We start from the raw sequence: 20,957 nt of genomic DNA on the forward strand, positions 1-20,957 counted from the left end.
AGGCCTTGCAGTAGTGGAAAACTAATTTAAGAGTTGCTCACTGCCAGGACATGTAAAACTTAAAAGTACATTTCCTCCTTTTAAAAACATTGCACCCGGCTCTCGAGTTGTCAAGGGCCTACCCTCGGGGTGACTTTCATGTACTAAAAAAAGAAATGTTTAAGCCTGGCAAAAAGTTTATTTTGCTAGGCCGAAATGACACTTCAAGAACTACATACAGAGGCTGCAATGGCAGGCCAGAGACATGTTTAAAGTTATACTTAAGTCGGTGACACAATCTGTGCTGCAGGCTCACAAGTAGCATTTAATTTACAGGCCTTGGGCACAGGTAGTGCCACCTTACTAAGGACTTACAAGTAAATTATATATGCTGGGTAGAAGCCTATTTACCTATTTTAAGGGGAGAGCACAAGCGCTTTAGCACTGGTTAGCTGTGGTAAATGCGCAGAATACCAAGGCCAGAAAAAATGTCAGCAAAAACAGGAGGTCTGAAGGCAAAACGTTCGGGGTAAACCACGCCAAGGATGCAAGGTGTAACAAAACACCAAGCACTGAGAAAGCCAATAGGTCTAGCTTGTATTTTTAAAACTGATTAAACACTTTAAAAGCCTAAAGCACTAAAAAAAAAAAAACTAGGCATGATTGCTTTCTGTATACATCTATGAGATGGATAAAAGTAATGGAGAAAGCAATGAACCAGCAACTCGCTAAACACCTGGAACACCACCAACTCCTGGACAGCTCACCAACCAGTTTTTGAAGCAACCACAGCACCGAAGCAGCCCCCATTGCAGCCACAGTCAATATCGGTGTCATACTTAACTGAGGTGAGACAGCAGTACTCCTCCTCCTCAACCTCTCCAGGGCTTTCAACACCATCTCACACCACACGCTCGTCACCTGACCCCATCGTATCGGAATCCAGGGCTCAGTGGATCACATCCTTCCTCGCAGGAAGACCCTAGTACGCCACCCGCCTTTCACTTACAAACCCAAGGAAATCATCTTCGGAGTCCCTCAAGGGTCGTCACTAAGCCCCACCTTATTCAACATTTACAATGACATCGCTGGCCAGCATCCCCTCTCCCTCTTAGAAGATCCCACTAACACCAGGAACTGCCACAAATGCATGATCAGCGTCACTGACTGAATGAATGAAGGAGAACTGCCTAAAGCTCAACACTGACAAGATGGAGGTGCTGATCATTTTAGGCAAGAACTTTCCTTGGGACTCCTTCTAGTGGCCTTCAGCACCAACCACAATTGAGCAGGCCAGCAACCTCAGAGTCTTCCTGGCTAGCCAACTTACTATGGCCTCTGAAATCAACAACGCCACATCCTCCTGCTTCTTCATCTTGCGCATCCTATGCAAGATCTTCAAATGACTTCTCCGGGACTCAAGGCGCACCATCACCCAGGCCTTCGTCATAAGCAGATTGGATTATGGCAACGCGCTTTACGCAGAATACCAGCCCCCCTCATCCAGAGACTACAGACCATACAGAACTCCGCCACCAGACTAATCCTCGACCTCCCTAGATGCACCCACATCACTCCCCACCTCAGACAGCTGCACTGGCTCCCAGTCCAAAAACGTTGCCAATTCAATCTCCTCACACACACACATTCAAGGCACTGCACAACACAGGACCCTCCTATCTCTACCACTGCCTCCACTTCTATCAAACTGCCAGAAGCCTTCGCTCTGCCTCTCTCTCACCCACACACCTCATATATGCAGAAGCAGAGCTGGAGGCCCATCCTTCTTCCACCTCCCAGCGAAGTACTGGAAAGACCTCCCCCTCCACATCAGGACCTCCACTTCGCTGCTGGAATCCTGAAAGAAGCTGAAGGCCTGGCTCTTCGACAAGCACGTGAATCCTTGCATCGACTGCAGCCAGACTCCGATATCACCTGCTAATAGCCAGGATACCCTCGCGGTTGATAAACTGCGCTCTGGAAATCCACAAACATACCCATAATTTAATGTGTAATGATTCCATGTACATTTGAAATGCGTAACAGTCCCTGAACCAATGCAATTACAGCATTCCATAGAAGATCAAATGATACATTAAAAGTGAATCGTATGTGGTGAGAGTTATAATTCGTTGGGCCTAAACCGTCACTGTATATTTTAAAGCATTGCAACCAATAGGGAGACAAACGTAGTGTCGAGCCAAATATAAAACGAACAAATTCATGAAATACCAAATCTACAATTTTTAAAATATCTCTCGTTTGCTTTTGCCTTTTAAATTAATTGACAGACAGTAAAATCTATTTAGACCTCTGCATTACGTACGTACAGCTAGCTAGCTACCCGTCTGTCTGACCTGGTACTGGTAAATTCCTTTAGAACCTCGCGAGGCAGTGTTTTCGTCGAGCAGCCACCTCATATCACTATGAAGCAATATTAGACAGCTGTTTTTGCACAAACAATTTTGCCAACTCACTCACGACCTTTGGTACTGAAAGGCAAGTTAAACATGAAGTAGCAGCGTCTACGATTACAAACCCGGTTATGTACTACCCCACTGCCACCTCCAGATTGGGATATTAAGGATCTAATCTTTACAGTACAATCTTCTTCGCGCCTTCCAGTGTGTTAATACAATTAACGGCCAAAGACCCACGTGTCTCAGACTCCGACAGATAATTCCCAGAGGCTTACCGATTCGAAAGAAATACTGGGGGTCTATGTTGCGCAGCCAGTAGCGCCACAGAAAGAATTAAGGCGCTTACCCGCTGCAAAAGTGCTTGCTTCCAAAGATCCAGACATTCGGTAATCTCTTTCTACAAAGCTGCTATGAATACTACAAATGTTCCACACTAATCACAGCACAACGTAGTTTAAACATCTTGTAATAATCCGGAAGACACATTTTAAAAAAACTGACCAGGATTTATGTTATATACCTTTATATTTGCAATGTAGGACGTATAACTATTTTACATTTTGATTTGTTAAGTGGTTCTTCATTTGATATATGCCACATCCTTTCATCATAAATGAAACATGAAATGGCAAAGACCATAAATCTGGCCTTACCACACTTTTGTGACTTTTTTCATTCATTTTCTATTGCAAGTAAAACGCACAATAGAAGAAAACATATCCTGCTGTTTAAACGAAGAAGCCACAAACACGTGCAGTACAAATGTTTACATGAAATAAAGAAATAACCTATGCATATAATTTTAACCTAACAATAAAGGTGGTTCCTTCCCTGCAGGCGAGTGTACTTATAACAGGTACAGAAATACTTTATAGATTTAATACACCTTCCAGCAGTGGCTTCTTCGGTATGGCGGAGGAGCGTCACCGTCCCCTACCAGCCACCTCAAAAATGTGAAAAATAAAATGATAATAAAACGGGTTTTAAACCAGTTTTATTATCGTTTTAATTTTCTTCTAAGTGTGCTGACTTGAGTCTTGGGGGCGGGACCAAGGGGCGACAGTGGTAGGTGCATTGCCTTCCGTACGCATGTGGGTTTGGCAGGCCGTCTCAATATGCATTGAAGCGTTTCCAACCCCAAACTCCCTGGGAGCGCAAATCGAGGGTGCTCAGGCCAATCAGGGTCAGGATTGGCCGCAGCGGAGTCTGGGAGCCTGTCTGCAGAGGAGCAGAAAAGCGAGATGCAACTAAAGGTAAGGTCTAATTTTTTTAATATATTTTTTCTCATCCTTCTCCCGTCCCGCCAAACTGCCCTGCTATCTGCCACTGCATCTTACAAAAAACCTGTAGTGATGGAACAACGTTCAGAGTGGTAGTGCTGCTCTCAGTGTACGTCACTGAAAAATCTAAGTATACCACAAGGAACAAGCATAGCAAATGAGCCACGCCCACTTAGCAGGAGAGTGTTAGGTGTGCAATATGTAATCGCTGGTGCATTTTGCAATAATATATTAGTAAAGCATTGTGTGGTAGCCCACTGTCACTAACAAACAGTCCGTTTTCCACTGAAATGGCCACTAAATTTGCTCAGACGTGTCTTTTTACAGATAATCCTATACAGTGAACAAATGATAATGTGTGAAAATTTAAACAACTGAAAACACCAACAGTAGACTCGAGTAACCGCAATCCCCATAAAGTTCCAATCAATTTTGACCCGGTGCACTTCTTTTTCCGGGACCCGCCATTGCCCAGCAGAAATTGAATTCAAAACAAAGTGGAATGGTGCACCCAGAAATGTAGTAGTCTACAAATTCTCAGTAGTATTTCAAATATTTTTTATTCTTCCTTTATTCATATTAAATAATCTTAGAAAAAGTTCATGAATAAAAATTAAAGGCAAAATAAATAATATTTGAAATACAACTGAGAATTTGTGGACGACTACATTTCTGGGTGCACCATTCCACTTTCTTATAAATGTGTGAGAATCTGCATTCCGTGAATGTTTATCATTTGTGCATCACCTAGTAGTGTGTCTTGATTTTTCTTTATCCTAATAATCTTATTGTTGCCATCACACTGCAGAATTTCAAAAGAAAGTGCTTCATTTGTGGTTTCATCACTACGGATATAGTTTTAAATATTTGTACACTTCAAGTTTTGTTGTGTTGTGTTAGAAAAAATAACATCTTACAGCCTTTCCTTTCACATCTAGCAAGATTGTCACATAGTTCACATGATAGAATCCTCTCACTATGCAGTCAGAAAATGATAAGTAAACACTAATCTCCATATTAAAAGAATACGCAGAAATTTGTAATAAGATTGAGCCTGACTTGGACCTCTATGCCCATGCCCATGCTTTACTGCTCATTCACCCTCTAAACTGCAGCGTGGTTATTTTGGGGATGCTGCAGGTCCCGACACCCCTACTTTCAGTGCCTATGCTGAAAAATAAGATTTTACTGGTAATTAGAAATAGTACTATTGGCTTTGATGTATTGCAGACTGACCATATTGTAGAAAATTAACTTTTATTAACATTTTACAAATACACATACTACCCACCTACAATTCTCTGGCCAGAGAGGGATTAAAAAAATACAAACCCCTATCAACTCCCCCTCACATGGCTGAGCATTGCAGTTTTGCCCAGCTGTTTGCCCTGTATTTTTTCCAAAGTTTAAGAACGCTTCCCAGCTATGTTTGAATGATCAGAGGGGATTCCAGAAAACCTCTGACTCAATATCAGTCAGAAGTCAATTAAATTCTGACAGAATAACCCATAGTACTTTTAAATAGAGTGGACATGTAAGGTCTCTGTTCGACAGGTGTGTCTGAAAAGGGAATCAGGGCGCGTCAAAATTGCAAGCGACGTGTACAATAGTTGATGTGATTTGTTCTAATGCTAGGAAGTCCCAGACCCAATGGAGCCAGTTCCTCTCACCACCACTCTAATTGGGGAAGTCAATTCTGGACAACACCTCCTCCTTTCAGTGGCGGCTGCCACAAACAAAAGGTGGTGAAGGAGGTGCGGGAGTCGTGGGAGGAGGAGCGCGCAGGGGGATATTAAAAAAAAGAAAAGGACTTACCTTAAGCTGCCGGCCGCCTCGCTCTTCCTCTGCCTCCTGGTCCCAGCAGACACTGCCTGTGCAATCCCTGTGGTGCTCTAGAGCAGCGGGGAGATTGGCCAGAGCGGGCTGGATTGACGCTCGTCCAGGCACAGGGAGTCTGTGCTGTTTCTCCAACCCCGCTGTGCAATACAGCTGGGTTGGAGAAACCGAACTGCGCATGCGTGTTTGGCCGACCACACAAAAAGGTGCACCTAAAAGTGCACTTCACTCCTACCCCCCCGTCTAATGGCCCGGCCCGCCCCTCCAACAGCAGCGGCCGGCACAAGAAAACGCCATGGGGTGGCAGCAGGGGGGAAGCCAACAGACGACTGAATAGGTGGTCTTTATTTATTTAACATACCTATTATGTCGTCTGTCAACTTCCCCCCACTCCCTGCCCACCCCACTGCGTTTACCTGTGCCGGCGGCCACTGCCCTCCCCTCCCTACAGGTTTTATTTTTCAGCTGCTGGCTCTGAGCCAGTGGAGTGACGCTCCTCTCCCATTGCGCAGGAGCCGCCCCAGCCTCCATTCCACATGCCCGCCCACAGCGATCTACTCTCTCAGTTTCTGCACTGAGGCTGTGGGTGTGGTGCTTGTGCCTGTGCTTGAGTTTCCCACATAAAGTTTCATTGGGAACACGTTTTTAGACCGCAAACTGTTTCAGCTTATCTCTCCTGCTGAAAGGCGCCACTTCCTGCTGCTCGTTTTGCCCTCAGGGCTGCTTAACGCAGAGCCTCACTCACCCCTATGCCACTTTGTCAGCCTCCCTGGGAAACCAGGGTGGGTTGGAGAAGCAACAGGGCAAGGGTGTTGGTACGAGTATCTGTTTCATTGTTGTGTCTGGCTGAACTTCAGGATTGTAATTGGGACACTTCTTTTGACGGCATATAGGCACGGCTACTGTTCTAAGGCAGCTGGTCTTGATCTGCCAGTCACTCATTCCTGTTTGCAAATGAATGAGAACTGAAGAATGGACCAAAATAGTGTTAATAGAATTATTTAATTAACTCTGTGGGAGGAGGTGCAGCTTACATAACAAAGAGAGAAGGAGGCACGTTTTTAATAGGTCTTGCCTAGGCAGCGCTCGGCAAGACATGCTGTATTTTGGATATGGACTTTAACCGCTACTGCGAATTCCCGCTGTACGCGGGAATTTAAAAAATGGCTTGTTTATGACAAAGCCAGCTCGTCATCCGCCTAGCGCAGGTAACGCCCATGACGAGCTGGCTTTGTCATTAGCGCGGAAGGGGTTAAAAGCTCCGCCCATTTTCAAGAACTGCACCCGTTACATGTGTTGTTAATCATAGCTTGTGAGCACTATTTCTTTCTTTAAGCTGTAGCACTTGTGACCAGTGCTCATGGTTCAATGAGCCCTGTTGTAAACGTCTGTAAATCTTGCTCTTAATCTTGCCACATTTGCTGTGCATTTAAAGACCGAGGTCTGTTCTGGCTGCATCTGCCTCCTCCTTCCTCCTGCTATTGAAACGCATGGCCAGGGGTCACGGTCTCTGCCTTTCTATGGCTGCTGCCGCTTCCATCTCAGAGCTCAACAAGCATTTGCAATGCAATAGGTCTTGTATATGCGAGAGTTTGAGCTATTGGCATTGTAAATGACAATGCCTTCGATGTATGTGTTTTGAAAACCTGCAAACAGTGCGTAAACATGCACTTTGTACTTATAGTTGCTGCTTATGAGAAGCGAGACTGGCAGTAACTGCACCTCTTTTACTGCCAGCCTTGCTTCTTGTAAACGTTGACTATAATTACAAAGTGTATGTTTACGCACCGCTTGCAGATTTTCAAAACACATAAATAAAAGGCATTGTCATTTACAATGCCAATAGCTCAAACTCTCACAAATGCGAGACCTATTGCTTTGCGGATGCATGTTTTAGAATGGCAATTCTTCAAATTTTCGGAGTTCAATTCAAGTCTTCAGTTTTGGACCTTCTGAGTGAAGAGATAATCCATTTAAGTACATTTGAATGATCTGTGTGTACTCAAGTGGAAAGGCATGTGAATAATTTACCAGCTTTGGGTGTTCGGGGCTATCTACAGTAATTGTTAGCAATCTCCATGCTGTACATATGTTGAGGAGTTGTATTTTTTCAATTGATTAAGTTTGATTTATATGTTTAATGCTTGGTGGCTAATCCACTCGACAGTGATGCACTCTAAAAGGAAAATGGCAGTTCTTGGTATGCAAAGATCGCCCTGTCAATTCACAGAGCTACATGATGCTAAATTTTGCCAAGGGCCATCAATTTCGCCTGTAGACTCCAATACAGATAAGGGAGACGGTGTGAAGAGTGTGAACTTTGCAAATCCCTCAAAACCTTCTCTACTCATAAAATCAATAAAAGACTTTACAAGAAAACACTTTAAACTGAGGAGAAATCAAGTCACTCCTTTGCGTCCAACTGTGAAGAATAAGAACATGACGGATTCACCAGCTCTGCTGGATTCGATTTTCTCTCAGCCTATTTTAGAGCCTGTTGCTAGTTTTCTTCAACTAGACAGTCGACATCTTGCTGGCACCATTTTCAATGGTAACTTGCTGGAGCATGGTCCAGGCCCTGGAACTTTCTCAGGAAGCGATTTACTTAATTTAAGCCACCGTTGTTAATGGGCGACTCAGTTACAGAAAATTAGTTATTGACCAGTTTGGTAACGTTGACATCTTCATCATCATCAATGTTGGACGTTATGTTATTAATGCAGAAAACGCTTCAAGGCATATTGAGGCTCTAGCACAAACCATGACAAACTAAAGTCTCAAACTTGGCACTTAAAGCCAATAGCTACAGAGATACATCTCCCCTTGTACGGTCAATTGATCATACCTCAGTAAGTAGTTCGCAAAATGAAGCAGTTATTAGACAATTAAAAGAATAAAGAAAGTGCACAGGAAAGGAACAGTGCTACGGCAAAGAATTTCTACCTCCAGCGTAAAAATACATGCAATAATACGAATCCAAACTGATAGTTCGCACTCATCAGTCAAGGTCTGTTCCTATTAATAACCAAAGTAAGGGTGTTTACCTCTCTGTCTTTTCCTACACAAGTTTGTTGCTAAATCCGTGGGTTTGGGGAAGGGGGTGGGGTTGGGGGGAGAAAGAGGTTGTTTATCTATTTGTTCATGTTGTTTGCACTAGACCTAGCACAGACACTTATCTACCTTGGGAGACACATGTTTAAAGGAGGGGGCGCATGGATAGGGCCGCCTCTCTGCTATTGCGAGACTCATGTTCCCACACATAGAAGTCCAAACTGTCTCTGTCCTAACCTGGAATGTTAATGGCCTGAAAGACAGGATCAAACGCAGGTTGGTCACCCAATACATAAAGTGCCTACGCCCAGACGTAGTTTTACTACAAGAAACACATCTAATGGGTACATAATGCAAGTTCCTTGGGAGGGCACAATAGACGGTCATAGCACATGCCAGCTTTACATCTGGGTCAAGGGGAGTTGCTATTTTGATTAAAAAAAATCGCCCCCCTTTGAAGTGACACGTTAAATGGATCGACCCAAATGGCAGATTCGTTGGAGTAACGGGAACTTGGGGCAGATGCAATATAACTTTTCTGTGCATACTCACCGCATCAATTGCAATACCCTGTACTCCTTAAAATCGCAGACATCCTCCTTGAAACTCCCATGTCCCTCCATATTATAGGTGGGGACTTCAACGATGTCTCCAATATGGGGATAGACCGGTCCAGAGGGAAACACCAACACTACCCCCTTGTACCGCTTTGCAGACTCCCATCTGCTCCTCCCTACCACCTCCCCTTAAAATGGCAGCTGCAATGCGGGCGCGCGCAGCGGGCGCGTCAAAGGAGCGCTAAGGCAAGCCCGTCAGCGCCCATCTGCGCGTGTACCGCGCCCAGCACCAGAACCCCTGGCCCCCGCACCAGCCATGAGGACCGCCTCCGATACAAAGCTAGCGCCCTCATCGCTCTCAACCCAGGACCACCCCCCACCTGCTGCAGGGCCACCCCGAGGTGCACCCACGGTCCCTTCGCCTGCCAGAACTGCAGCTTCTCCTGCATCGAAGACGCAGAGACTCCCGCCACGACAGAAACACAACCAGCTCCGATGCATCCTGATCAACACCCGCTCCGCACGCAAACACGCCGTTGAGCTCTGGGACCTATTCGACACCACATCACCAGACGTCGCCTTCCTGACCGAGACCTGGATGAACAAAGTCTCTTCCCCAGACATCGCCATAGCCATCCCCGACGGATACAAGATCGCCCGCAGAGACTGCACCACCGGAGTCGGAGGAGGAATCGCCATCGTCCACAAGAAGACCATCAGGGTCTCAGCAAACACCGACCACACTATCAGCACCGTGGATCACATGCACTTCCAGATCCACATGAACCCCAAGACCACCCGAAGAGGCACCCTCGTATACAGACCACCGGACCCCGATCACAACTCTGCGACGCCATCACCGACTTAATCAGCACGCACGCATTGACCTCCACCAACTACATCCTCCTCGGAGACCTGAACTTCCATCTGGAGAACAACTACAGAAACTCCTCCACCCTGATAAGACAGCCTCGCCAACCTCCGACTGGAACAGCTCGTCACGATGCCGACCCACATCGCCGGACACACTGTCAACGCCATCTTCTCCTCAAGCCCCCACGTCTCCTTCAGCCACCTCTCCGAGCCCACCTGGACCGACCACCACTGCCTCCACTTCATCTTTCGGAAACCCATCGCACATCACCGCACCCTATAGATCCCCCGTCGCTACTGGGGCAAAATCACCAAAGTACAACTACAGACAAACCTCGCACTTAACTCACCGACCACCCCCCAACCCAAACGATGGTGCGCGCACACTCAGACGATGGATGGACGACTGAGCCAACACCTTAGCCCCGCTGAAAAAACAAACCCTCAAAGACACCAGCAAGAGAGCCAAATGGTTCCCCCGGAACTCCTAGCGTCAAAGCGCAACTGCCGGAAGTTGGAGAACATATAGCACAGCGAGAAGTCGCCGAGCAGCCGCGCAGCCCACAAAGACGCCATCTGCAACCACCACCACCTCATCGGGACTGCCAAGAGAACCTCCTTCAAAGACCGCCTCCACAACAACGCACACAACAGCAAGGAGCTCTTCAACATCGTGAAGGAACTCTCCAACCCCAGCTCCAACACCAACGACATCCCGCCGTCGCAAGTATTGTGCGACTCCCTCGCCAGCTTCTTCCACCGCAAGATCACCAACATCCACAACAGCTTCAACCCCCTGACAACCTTAACAGGCCCCAACACACTGGACCCACCACACCCCACCGACCACGACCCCGAGACAACCTGGGCCAACGGGAGCATCAAGGACACAATCAAGACCATGGGCACAATCCATTCCGGCTCGCCGTCTGACCCTTTTCCACACCACATCTTCAACAAAGCCAGCAGCTCCATCGCACCCCACCTGCGCAACATCATCAACCGCTCCTTCGAGACCGCGACCTTCCCTGAGAGCTGGAAACACGCCGAGATCAACGCCCTACTGAAGAAACCATAAGCGGACCCGAGTGAACTCAAAAACTTCCGGCCCATCTCCCAGCTTCCGTTCCCAGCTAAGGTCATCGAGAAGATAGTCAACATCCAGCTCACCCGCTACCTCAAAGAGAACAGCCTCCTGGACCCCTCCCAGTCAGGATTCCGCAGCAACCACAGCACCGAGACCGCCCTCATTGCCGTCACAGACTACATCAGGATCCTACTGGACAACAGCGAGATGGCAGCCCTCATCCTTCTGGACCTCTCCGCCGCCTTCGACACAGTCTGCCACCGCACCCTACGCACGCGTCTCCACGACGCTGGGGTCCGAGACAAGGCCCTTAACTGGACCTCCTCCTTCCTCTCCGGCAGAACCCAGAGTCCGCCTCCCCTGTTCCGATCCAAAGCCTCCGAGATCATCTGCGGCGTCCCGCAGGGATCCTCCCTCAGCCCGACACTGTTCAACGTCTACATGGCGCCCCTCGCACGCATCGCCCGACATCACAACCTCAACATAATCTCCTACGCCGACGACGCGCAACTGATCCTCTCCCTCACCAAGGACCCCCTCACCGCCAAATCCAACCTCCAACAGGGAATGAAGGCAGTCGCCGAATGGATGGAGGATAGCCACCTTAAGCTGAACACAGACAAGACTGAGATCCTCATCCTTGGGCCCAACCCCTCAGCATGGGACGACTCCTGGTGGTCCGCATCACTAGGGAGACCCCCCGCACACACCAACCACGCACGCAACCTGGGAATCATCCTCGACTCGAAACTCACCATGACCAAACAAGTCAGCGCGGTCTCCTCTGCCTACTTTAACATCCTCCGTATGCCCTGCAAGATCTACAGATGGATCCCGACAGACACAAGGAAAACAGTCACCCAGGCCCTAGTCAGAAGCAGTCTCGACTACGGAAATGCCCTCTACGCCGGCGCCCGACCAAGCTCATCAACAGACTGCAAAGAATCCAGAATGCCTCTGCACGCCTGATCCTCGACGTCCCGCGCTGCGATCACATCACCCCCCACCTGAGGAACCTGCACTGGCTCCCTGTCGACAAAAGAATCTCCTTCAAGCTCCTGATCCACGCACACAAGGCACTCCACAAGACCGGCCCAACCTACCTCAACAGTCGACTCTCCTTCTACGTACCCAACAGGAAACTCCGCTCCGCAGACCTCTCTCTGGCTACCGTCCCACGCATCCGTAGAACCCTAGTCGGAGGCAGATCCTTCTCCCACCGCACCGCCAAGACCTGGAACACCCTCCCCCTTATCCTACGACAAACCGAAGACCTTCTAACCTTCAGATGACAACTCAAGACCTGGCTGTTCAACCAGTAGCAACAGCACCCCCCCTGTCCCCTCCCTCAACGCCTTGGAACCCTTGCGGGTATGTAGTGTGCTCTACAAATTATCTGACTGATTGGTTTAGCTGGGGCAACAGATCTGAACCCCCAGCCACACCTGAAGGCTTCATGCATTGGACTACACAAGGAAGTAATTCTAAAGGGGTTTCTGAATGACACTGAAATTTTTTTTCGAGAAAATTTGGGCACATTTAACTCGGGGTCACAGTTTGGGAGGCATGTAAAACAGGAGGGCCAATTATTAACCCTTGAGAGGAAAGTCCTAGATACGCCTGACCCAATTACTGCCCGACAAATAGAAGTACTAAGGGTCGAGTACCGCAAACTGGCCCAAGAGGCAGCCAGGAAGCAAAGGTCAGCAATACTGCAGCGTTTATATAAGGTAGGTGATAAGGCCCGGGAAGTTACTGGCCTGGCTGAGCAAAAAGGAAACTGATGCTAGATGGGTTGATTTCATTGTAGATGACAAGGGGACGATATACAACACTGACGAACAGATACTGTCCGCATTTGCCCAACATTACGCTGACTTCTATGACATGAAAAAACACACTTAGCACCACTGTAGAGATTACTAATGACCTCATAGATGTCACCACCCCTAGGCTCGAAGAAGACGATGTACAGTTACTAGAGGACGATATAACACTGAAAGGTTTGGGGATGCAAAAAGTAGGTTACGATCTGGTAAAACTCCTGAACCGAATGGACAAAAACCAGAGACCTCCTCGGCCCTCACCTCTTGGCCCTATATAGGGATGCGTACACAGAGGGGATTCGCTCAGTCGATCTTCATACCGCCACAATTGTGGCAATCCATAAAAAGGGCAAACCCAGGGACACATGTGAATCATACCGCCCAATCTTCCTCCTGAATATGGAGGTTAAAATCCTCACGACAATTTTAGCCACGCGGCCACTGAAAGTCGTAACAACCTTTATCCAGTCCGTGCTAAATTGGGCATCGGCCCGAAGTTTAGGAAATGGGTGGCACTTTTATATACGGACTCAAGGGCAAAAGTAAGTGTCAACAGTAGTCTTTCACCGGCGTTCCCAATCTCCAGTGGGACTGGACAGGGATACCCCTTGTCACCACTGCTATTCGCACTGGTGATAGAACCCCTAGCATGCGTAATCAGACTACACCCGCAAATAACAGGTTTCCAGACTACATCAGACGATCGGGCAGAAGAAAGAAATCGCTATATGCAGATGATATCCTTCTGTTCATTACGAACATAGCTACCACAATCCCTACTGTGCTCTTGATCCTTGAGGAATATGGTCGGTTCTCAGGATATAATATTAACTACCATAAATCCATACTATACAGCCCAATGCAAGATATGGATTGCCCACAGATACCCGTAGACCTACGTATAGCTAGAGAGGGATTTAAATATCTTGGGATTTTTCTCACCCCCAACCCTGTAACATGTTGTAACTGTAATATACATCGGGTCCTCTCAAACTTTAAGCAAGATGCGGATAGATGGAGAGAATTGCCACTTACCATAATGGGCAGTGTAGCAATGTACAAAATGATCTCATTACCTCAATTTCTATATGTGCAGCAAAACACATACCACCCCCTTCCTCGATCAATATTCAGGGAAGTTTATTCTGAACTTAGCACACTTCTTTGGTTGAAGGATCACCCCAGAATTGCATTAAAGTCTCTACAGTGTAACCCCTACAACGGGGGACTCGTGGTCCCAGACTTGAGGCTTACTATTGGACAACCCACCTTACCCCTAGAAACGACTGGATACACACACCCCACTTATAGACTGGAAAGGGAAACGCTTACCCATAAATCATTCACACACTATTTATACGGCGGGAAAGGGACCCACAGACTGCTACCGGCAACTAGTGTCACTATAGAGGTGTGGAACAGAAATAAAAAGACACTGGGCTGGGCACACAAAATATCTAGGTCCACCCCTCTGTGGAATGGAAATTGGTTAAAAGAACTGAATAATCTCCAGGGATTTGAGGCCTGGGACCTGCTTGGTATCCCTATGGTGGGAGATATCATGGCCAATGGCAACCTTAAACCCATCCCGGCCCTTCAGGCAGAAGTCCAACTCCATACCTCCAAATTTTTGAAATACGACCAGGTGCGCCATGCTTGAAGTGCAGAAGGAATAGAGGCTTCCGATCTCCCTGAGTTGGCACCACTGGAAGGGAGATTACTCTAGGAAGAACTAAGGCAGTTTTGATCACGTATAAAACAATAAACACCAAAATGCCCTGCACCTTGGTTAAACTTAGGGGGCATGGGAGGGAGAGCGGAGGGAAATGGAGGATATAGACTGGGAGGCAGCCCAGATGCACCTAAGGGAGGTCGCAATCAAAGCCAGGCTTGGCCTCATTCAATTTAAAATTATCCACCGGGCCTACTATGACAGAGACAAACTACACAAAGTGTGACACGCTGAGCCGTCTCAGTGCCTGCGCTGTCGGACTGCCACAGGAAATGTTATCCATATGCTCTGGGAGTGTCCACAAATAGGGATTTATTGGCAGACAATAATAGCCAAGTTGAACGCAATACAGGGAATCTCCCTCCCAGTGGACCATAGATTTGCCGTGTTAGAGATCCCAGGCGATGTAGATGTCCCCCGACCCCATCTTCTCTTCAGCGCAATGGGCCTGGTGGTGGCCATGCGTGATATCGCTCATCGCTGGGGTGCACAAGAAACCCCTAACTTACAAGAATGAAAAGGGGGTATGGATGTATACATGGCAGCAGAGAGCGTGATATACAAAATTAGAGGCTGCCCCAGAAAGTTCAAGAAAATATGGGGTAGTTGGATTAGACATTATGGTCTGAATCCTGGTGACGGAGACAACCAATCTACCGCAGCTGGGTTATCGGCCCATTAGTACCTTGCCAGACCTGGGTAGGGGGAATGGGGTATGGGGGTATGGGTTGCGAGAGGCTCAGCTGCCTGCCGCATTTGTGTTGTGAAACATGTTTAGTTAGCAAGTAAACAAAGCTGCTGACGCTTTACATCATGTCTGCAGGGGCTCTAGGGATATCGGTAAGAGAACAGCGTCAACTTGACTATATAGAGAAAGCGGCCAAAAATGTTAGAAGCCGTGGAACTGCTGACAATAGGCGCACAGACGCCATTGTTATAGCTCTGCATTTTGCCTCTTTTGAAAAGGGAAAAAAAAGGATTTTTAAAAGTTGATTTATGCAAGAAGCGCAGCACCAAAGACAGGCACACAGCTACCATGTTAAGTCTGCAGCGGTGTGGCGCTTTAAAAATATATATATTTAAAGTAAAAATGCGACGTCGCAGCACTTAAAAAACAAAACAGACATTTGTTAAGGCACGCGGCCTTGAAGCAGCGCTAGTTAAAAAAAAAAAAATACGCTGGTGCGAGACAGTATGTTGTCATGCCTGCAACAGCAGCCAGGAGTAAGTCATTAAAAAAATAGTGCTCACAGACAGTAAATAAAACATACTGAGTAACAACATAGTAAGAGGGCCAGTCCTTATGGGAGGTTTCAAAAGGAGGAGAAGCAGTACTAAGGAGGGATTACTAAGCCTATTCATGAATCAAAAGCAACTATTTAGAAAGGACAGTAACATGAGCCCATTGAAAAGAGGGGCGAAAATTGGGCAGAGGTTCATGTTCATACCTGAATAGAGCATGTCTCAAAGAGACAGCACAAGCGCTGCCTAGGTGAAACCTAATAAAAGAGAAACAGAACCACTTCCATGTCTCACTAGTAAAAACAATAGAAAGAAGAACTCTGGTGTAGAGCATGTAAAGTAAGGAAGTGGATTAAAGGATATATGGAAGACATTTGTTGTGTGTCTTGCCACACACTATTTCAAACTGTGGAAGAAGATTCAAATTCCACAACAAGCGGAAACTAGGTTCCAAACAGTTGGGATTGGAGATATATATAAAAGCACAAGATATGCTTTCATAGTATTCTTTGTCTTAATATTAAAATACACACTAAAGGATGTGCATTTGAGGAATATCCGGCAAGGTCAGTTTTTATGCTGTGAATTTAAAAGACGTCATAGTAACTGCATGCCTGGGCACGAGTAGTGAATGTGTGTGCTGGGACTGTCTAAAGTGTGGACAATTACATCGAGAATTCTCCGAGTCTATTGTAACAGCTGTGGACAGCAGAGCTTGTAAACGTACTTCAGAGCTGTGAGGTCAACAGTTGATGCACTAACTTGGGAAAATTCTGCATTAAGTTAAGGCGTGTTCAATAGTACAATGTCTCAAAGACATTATACAATCCCTTAGGCTGTAATAAACAAAGTGCCACAAGGGCACAAAAGTGTTTGCACCCACTTTTGCATCTCAAGGGTGTATGGTATTAGAAGTGATTGTGCGGATTCTTCTGTAATACGGATTATGCAGGCACACATTTTCTGTCGGCCCATCCTGAGGAGGTGTGCCCTAATTTTCTCTTAGCGGTACAAAAGGGGGTGGTGATGGACAGAGCATCTGAACCAATCAAACACTCACACCCAGTCAAAAGATCTGGGTTTAATCCATCACCGTTCTAATTTGCCCTTAGACATAGCCCCATGCTAAAGACTGCCCCTGCAACGTGACAGAGTAGGTAGAGGGTAACAAAGCTGTTAAGAGGCATACTAAGTGCCACATACGATGTGGCGCAGAGATAATGCCCCCACGCAAGTGCTTCTTGAAAGAGGGACAACAGGGTCCAGGGACCACCGAATAGCCACTCCCCCACTTGCAGGTGCAGTCAGTCACTTTCCCTGCCTGCAGGGTAGCTGCCTCTCCCCACTTGAAACTGTAGCTAGGTATCCAAGCTGCAGTAAAAGGCAGACTATTTCGCTTTTCACAAAGGTACTGGTCTCAGTGCATGCATGAGTTCAGACCCACACTGTAAACCGCATAATTTATATAATCAGGCACATAGTCCCTGTATGTGTCGAGTGCATCTAATAACAAGTGCACGGCAGTGAACATATGGAATGTGCACTTGATATGTAGTAGAGATCAAGGATGCATACAAAGGCAGATGCAACCTTGGGGACAACTTAGGTAATTAAATGCAGATGTCTTCACAGATAAAACTTTAGGAGGAAATGAGGCTAACAAAATTCACTTGAACTAGAAGTTTAACACAGGGATTCACTTGGTTTCCGTGGTCAATAAAAAAGTTGCTTGGATTTTGTGTTAGTTACTTATTTTGCCTTGAAGATTAGTGGTATCAGGGCTAACGCAAGAGGTTAAACTTGGCCATATCAGACTTAAGAAAAACACAAAGACACGGAGAGCTTCATTATCCTTTGGCAATAAGCTTCATATGGCAAAATACGACCAGCAGCAATATGGAGTCCTATCACACAACCATAGAGAGTAGGTACAGTAGTAAACTATTGTTGAGCTCCTACATCCTGTCCTGCAACATGGTTATTTCTACTGAAGGACATTGGCTTAACGTTAGCAATATTCCTCAAATGGATTTTCAAGTCCAAGTAATCAGCAGCAAAGAAAGAAAACAACAAATTGCCATTGTCAATGGTTAGGGGTCATCATACAGCACAGTGCTCGGGGTGGTCTTTGCGTTCTGCTAAGGGCTAAACCCAGATTAGCCACTTACATTCCTTCCTGTTGATCAATGGATCAATGAAGATTATCTCAAATGTACTTGCAACACCTATACCAGAATTCAGAGCTGATTCATGGGCTTCAGAGCTCTCCCAAAACCATGCCATGGCGAGAGGAGTGTGTCAAACTCCTCTGTAGGGATTAATTAAAAGCTAATACATCATGGATTTACACCCACTCCCCCCATTCCTGGTAACCCTGTGCTTACTCTTTGACCCAGCTTTCTTCAAAAAGTGTATCTTTTGTCATTGCCCAGACACTGGTCCAACCATTGCTGAACCAATAGCGGACTATCATGGTCTAGACCATCTAATGCCTAGAAATGGTCTCTCTCCTTTCGACTTACAGGTGTTGCATTTAACCAGAATTGAAGTGCTCTTATAATCATGGTGTTACACTGGACCTTATCTTTCAATTGAGCATTACAGGCTATTCTGGTACTCACAAAGAGCTTCTCAGACTATTGTTCAGAACTTTTTTTACCCTCACTGCACCTTTGGACTAATTGCAGACACAAAACCCATTTAAGCCACAGGGAAAAAAGGGCACAGCAATATCTGCAACCGCACACCCTGTAAAGGTGTGACAAGTTGTGGTGCAATTGAGGGTACCACCTTTAGTGCTCAACTGGCTTACCTCTAGGCTTACTTGAGCCACTGATATTCTTGCCATCTCGAAAAATTAATTGTTTCTATTCAAAAGTTAAATATGTCCATTAGTTAATCTCCCGACTATGCCAGTAGAGCATAAGAAGCTGCAAACTGGAAATAGCTTGGAGAAGAAAATTTACCCTGAAGCTAATTGCTGACTTTACAAAGAGAACTTTACTGTAAAAAATACAAAACAATTAACTATTGCAAGTCAAAAGTGGGTTCTGTCACATTACCCTCACTACCTTATAACTTAACTTTTGTGTGGGAATTTGATATGTTTTCCACTCCAAAGTCTCAGTCGTAGGCCGCCCACTAGAAGATAACCATTCCTACTATTCTTGATGCTACCGAACCAACAAACTCCAGACCAAGCTGCAAACTCAAGTTTGGCCCAAGTTCACTGAACATTTATCAAGAGCAAGCCCACAACTACTCACATGGAATCCTCATCCACGTAGTCAACTGTCTCTCGCACCTCTCTAGGATGATCTACGATGAGCCTAAAGTTAGCATATTAGTTCTATTCGAACTACTAACAGCTTTCGCCACAGTTAATCATGAGCACCTCTTGAGCCGGCAGCAGCCTGGTACTGATGTTGCTGTCCTATTTCCCATCAGCCCATTCACAACCAATTTTTCGACCCCTTTCCATCTACAGCGTCAGACCAGTGGTTTGCGGACTTCTTCTGGGTCCATTATTCCCCCTCTGCTCTTCAAACATTACCTACAACCGAACACTTTGCTAACCAGATTTTTGTTTGTACTTGGCTCCCGTTCTCTCACACACTGAATCTGCAAGCTGTAGCCAATAATTGACAAATAAATGGGTCAAATAAACCTCCCCAGGTCTGAAATGTACTGAAGGAATTAATGTTGCCTCTGGCCACAACCTTGTATCCTCAGTCGCTACCCAAAATCAGCCGACTAGATCAGGAGCAATGCATTGCTGGTGGAGGGCTTCCTGATGCAAAACGTCACCTCAGTGGTTCATACTTGATGTTTTTTATACTAAGAAATATCCCTCCTTACACTGCCTTCATGATCAAGACAATATTGTCCAACCTGTTTCCTCATTCATGTCAAACTATGGAAAAACCTCCACCTGTTTCTCACTCGTCTTCAAGGACAACTTACAAGTCTTAAGTGCTGCTCTGTGCCTCTTGGTGAGAAGGCGCACATTTCTGCCTGTTATGGCCTTATATTGGAGTGCAACTTCTGAACAAATCCATTTCAAGGCCCATAGCATTAACCACATATTGCACTCTTTCTAGAATCCACATTGCTTTTCTTCCAACTGTGCTCATCAAATCTGAAACAACCTACTTTACTATGATCCGCCTTCTGAAAAAAGCACCAGAGTCCAGGCTCTTCATCTGTGCTCTGAGGACAACTATGGAAATCTCTTCCTATCAACCCTATGCCCCATCTAGTCTTCCTAACTGCCTACAAGCCTACAAATGCTAAAGGCCACCCTCTGACATGTGTTGTGGGATACACGCGCACAGCGTGCAAACTAAAATTTTAATAAACTCCATAAATCTACTTTAATATACTAACAGCAAATGACGAAAACCTCTTATTAGGATTTAGATGGGACATTGATTGTAAGTTCAAGAAAAAAATGCAAATTTATATGTTCCAAATCTAAATCTTACTTTCTTCATAGCTGTTGCTTGCACTGGTTCGCTTCAACGTGTGGACTTCCTGAGAGAGAATAGAGAGTCGATCTGTTTGAGTTGGTGTTTCATCTTCTTCTGGGTCAGGGGATTCCTGCATCATTTCCTCAATTTCTTCAATCACCTGCAAGAAAGCAAAGTGTATGAGCCAATTTACAAGTTTATCATACAGGTGGTGCAACAACGTGTCTGATCTGTAGTTCCCTCTTTGGGGCAACAAACTGAACACTTGTCCTCCAGGTGTTGGAGGGAGTGAGGTGCATCAGTACACTCTGAATAGTATTTCTTTAACTGTGGTGAGTGTGGAGTACTCATTCCCTGCCCGGCAAGCAAGTCCATACCAATATGCTTGTTACCTGCTTCAGACGTTTACATTTTTCTACCTGAAAGTAAAGGATTACTTGCACCATGAGCCCGAAAGGATTGGGGAATATTTTAAAGTAAAAAAAACACAGAAATGCATCAGCTACAGGTAGCAGCCCTAACTATAACTTGTGCCCTCACCATGCACTGCTTATGACCTCACATATGACATAACTCATGACATGTTCTATGTCATCATTTATGAC

General features: G+C 46.1%; 1 protein-coding gene across 2 annotated transcripts in view; it reads right to left on the minus strand.

The window, feature by feature from the left end:
- Window positions 1-20,957, minus strand: part of FEZ2 (fasciculation and elongation protein zeta 2) — a 473,881-nt gene that overhangs the window by 118,557 nt on the left and 334,367 nt on the right. For both annotated transcript variants that reach the window (XM_078649276.1, XM_078649275.1), the window contains exon 4: window positions 20,368-20,512. In XM_078649276.1, the coding sequence (XP_078505402.1) occupies window positions 20,368-20,512 (145 nt within the window). The remainder of the gene's footprint in view (window positions 1-20,367; window positions 20,513-20,957) is intronic.

Source organism: Lissotriton helveticus, chromosome 6 (assembly GCF_964261635.1).
Source record: "Lissotriton helveticus chromosome 6, aLisHel1.1, whole genome shotgun sequence".
In the NCBI taxonomy this organism is placed as follows: domain Eukaryota; kingdom Metazoa; phylum Chordata; class Amphibia; order Caudata; family Salamandridae; genus Lissotriton; species Lissotriton helveticus.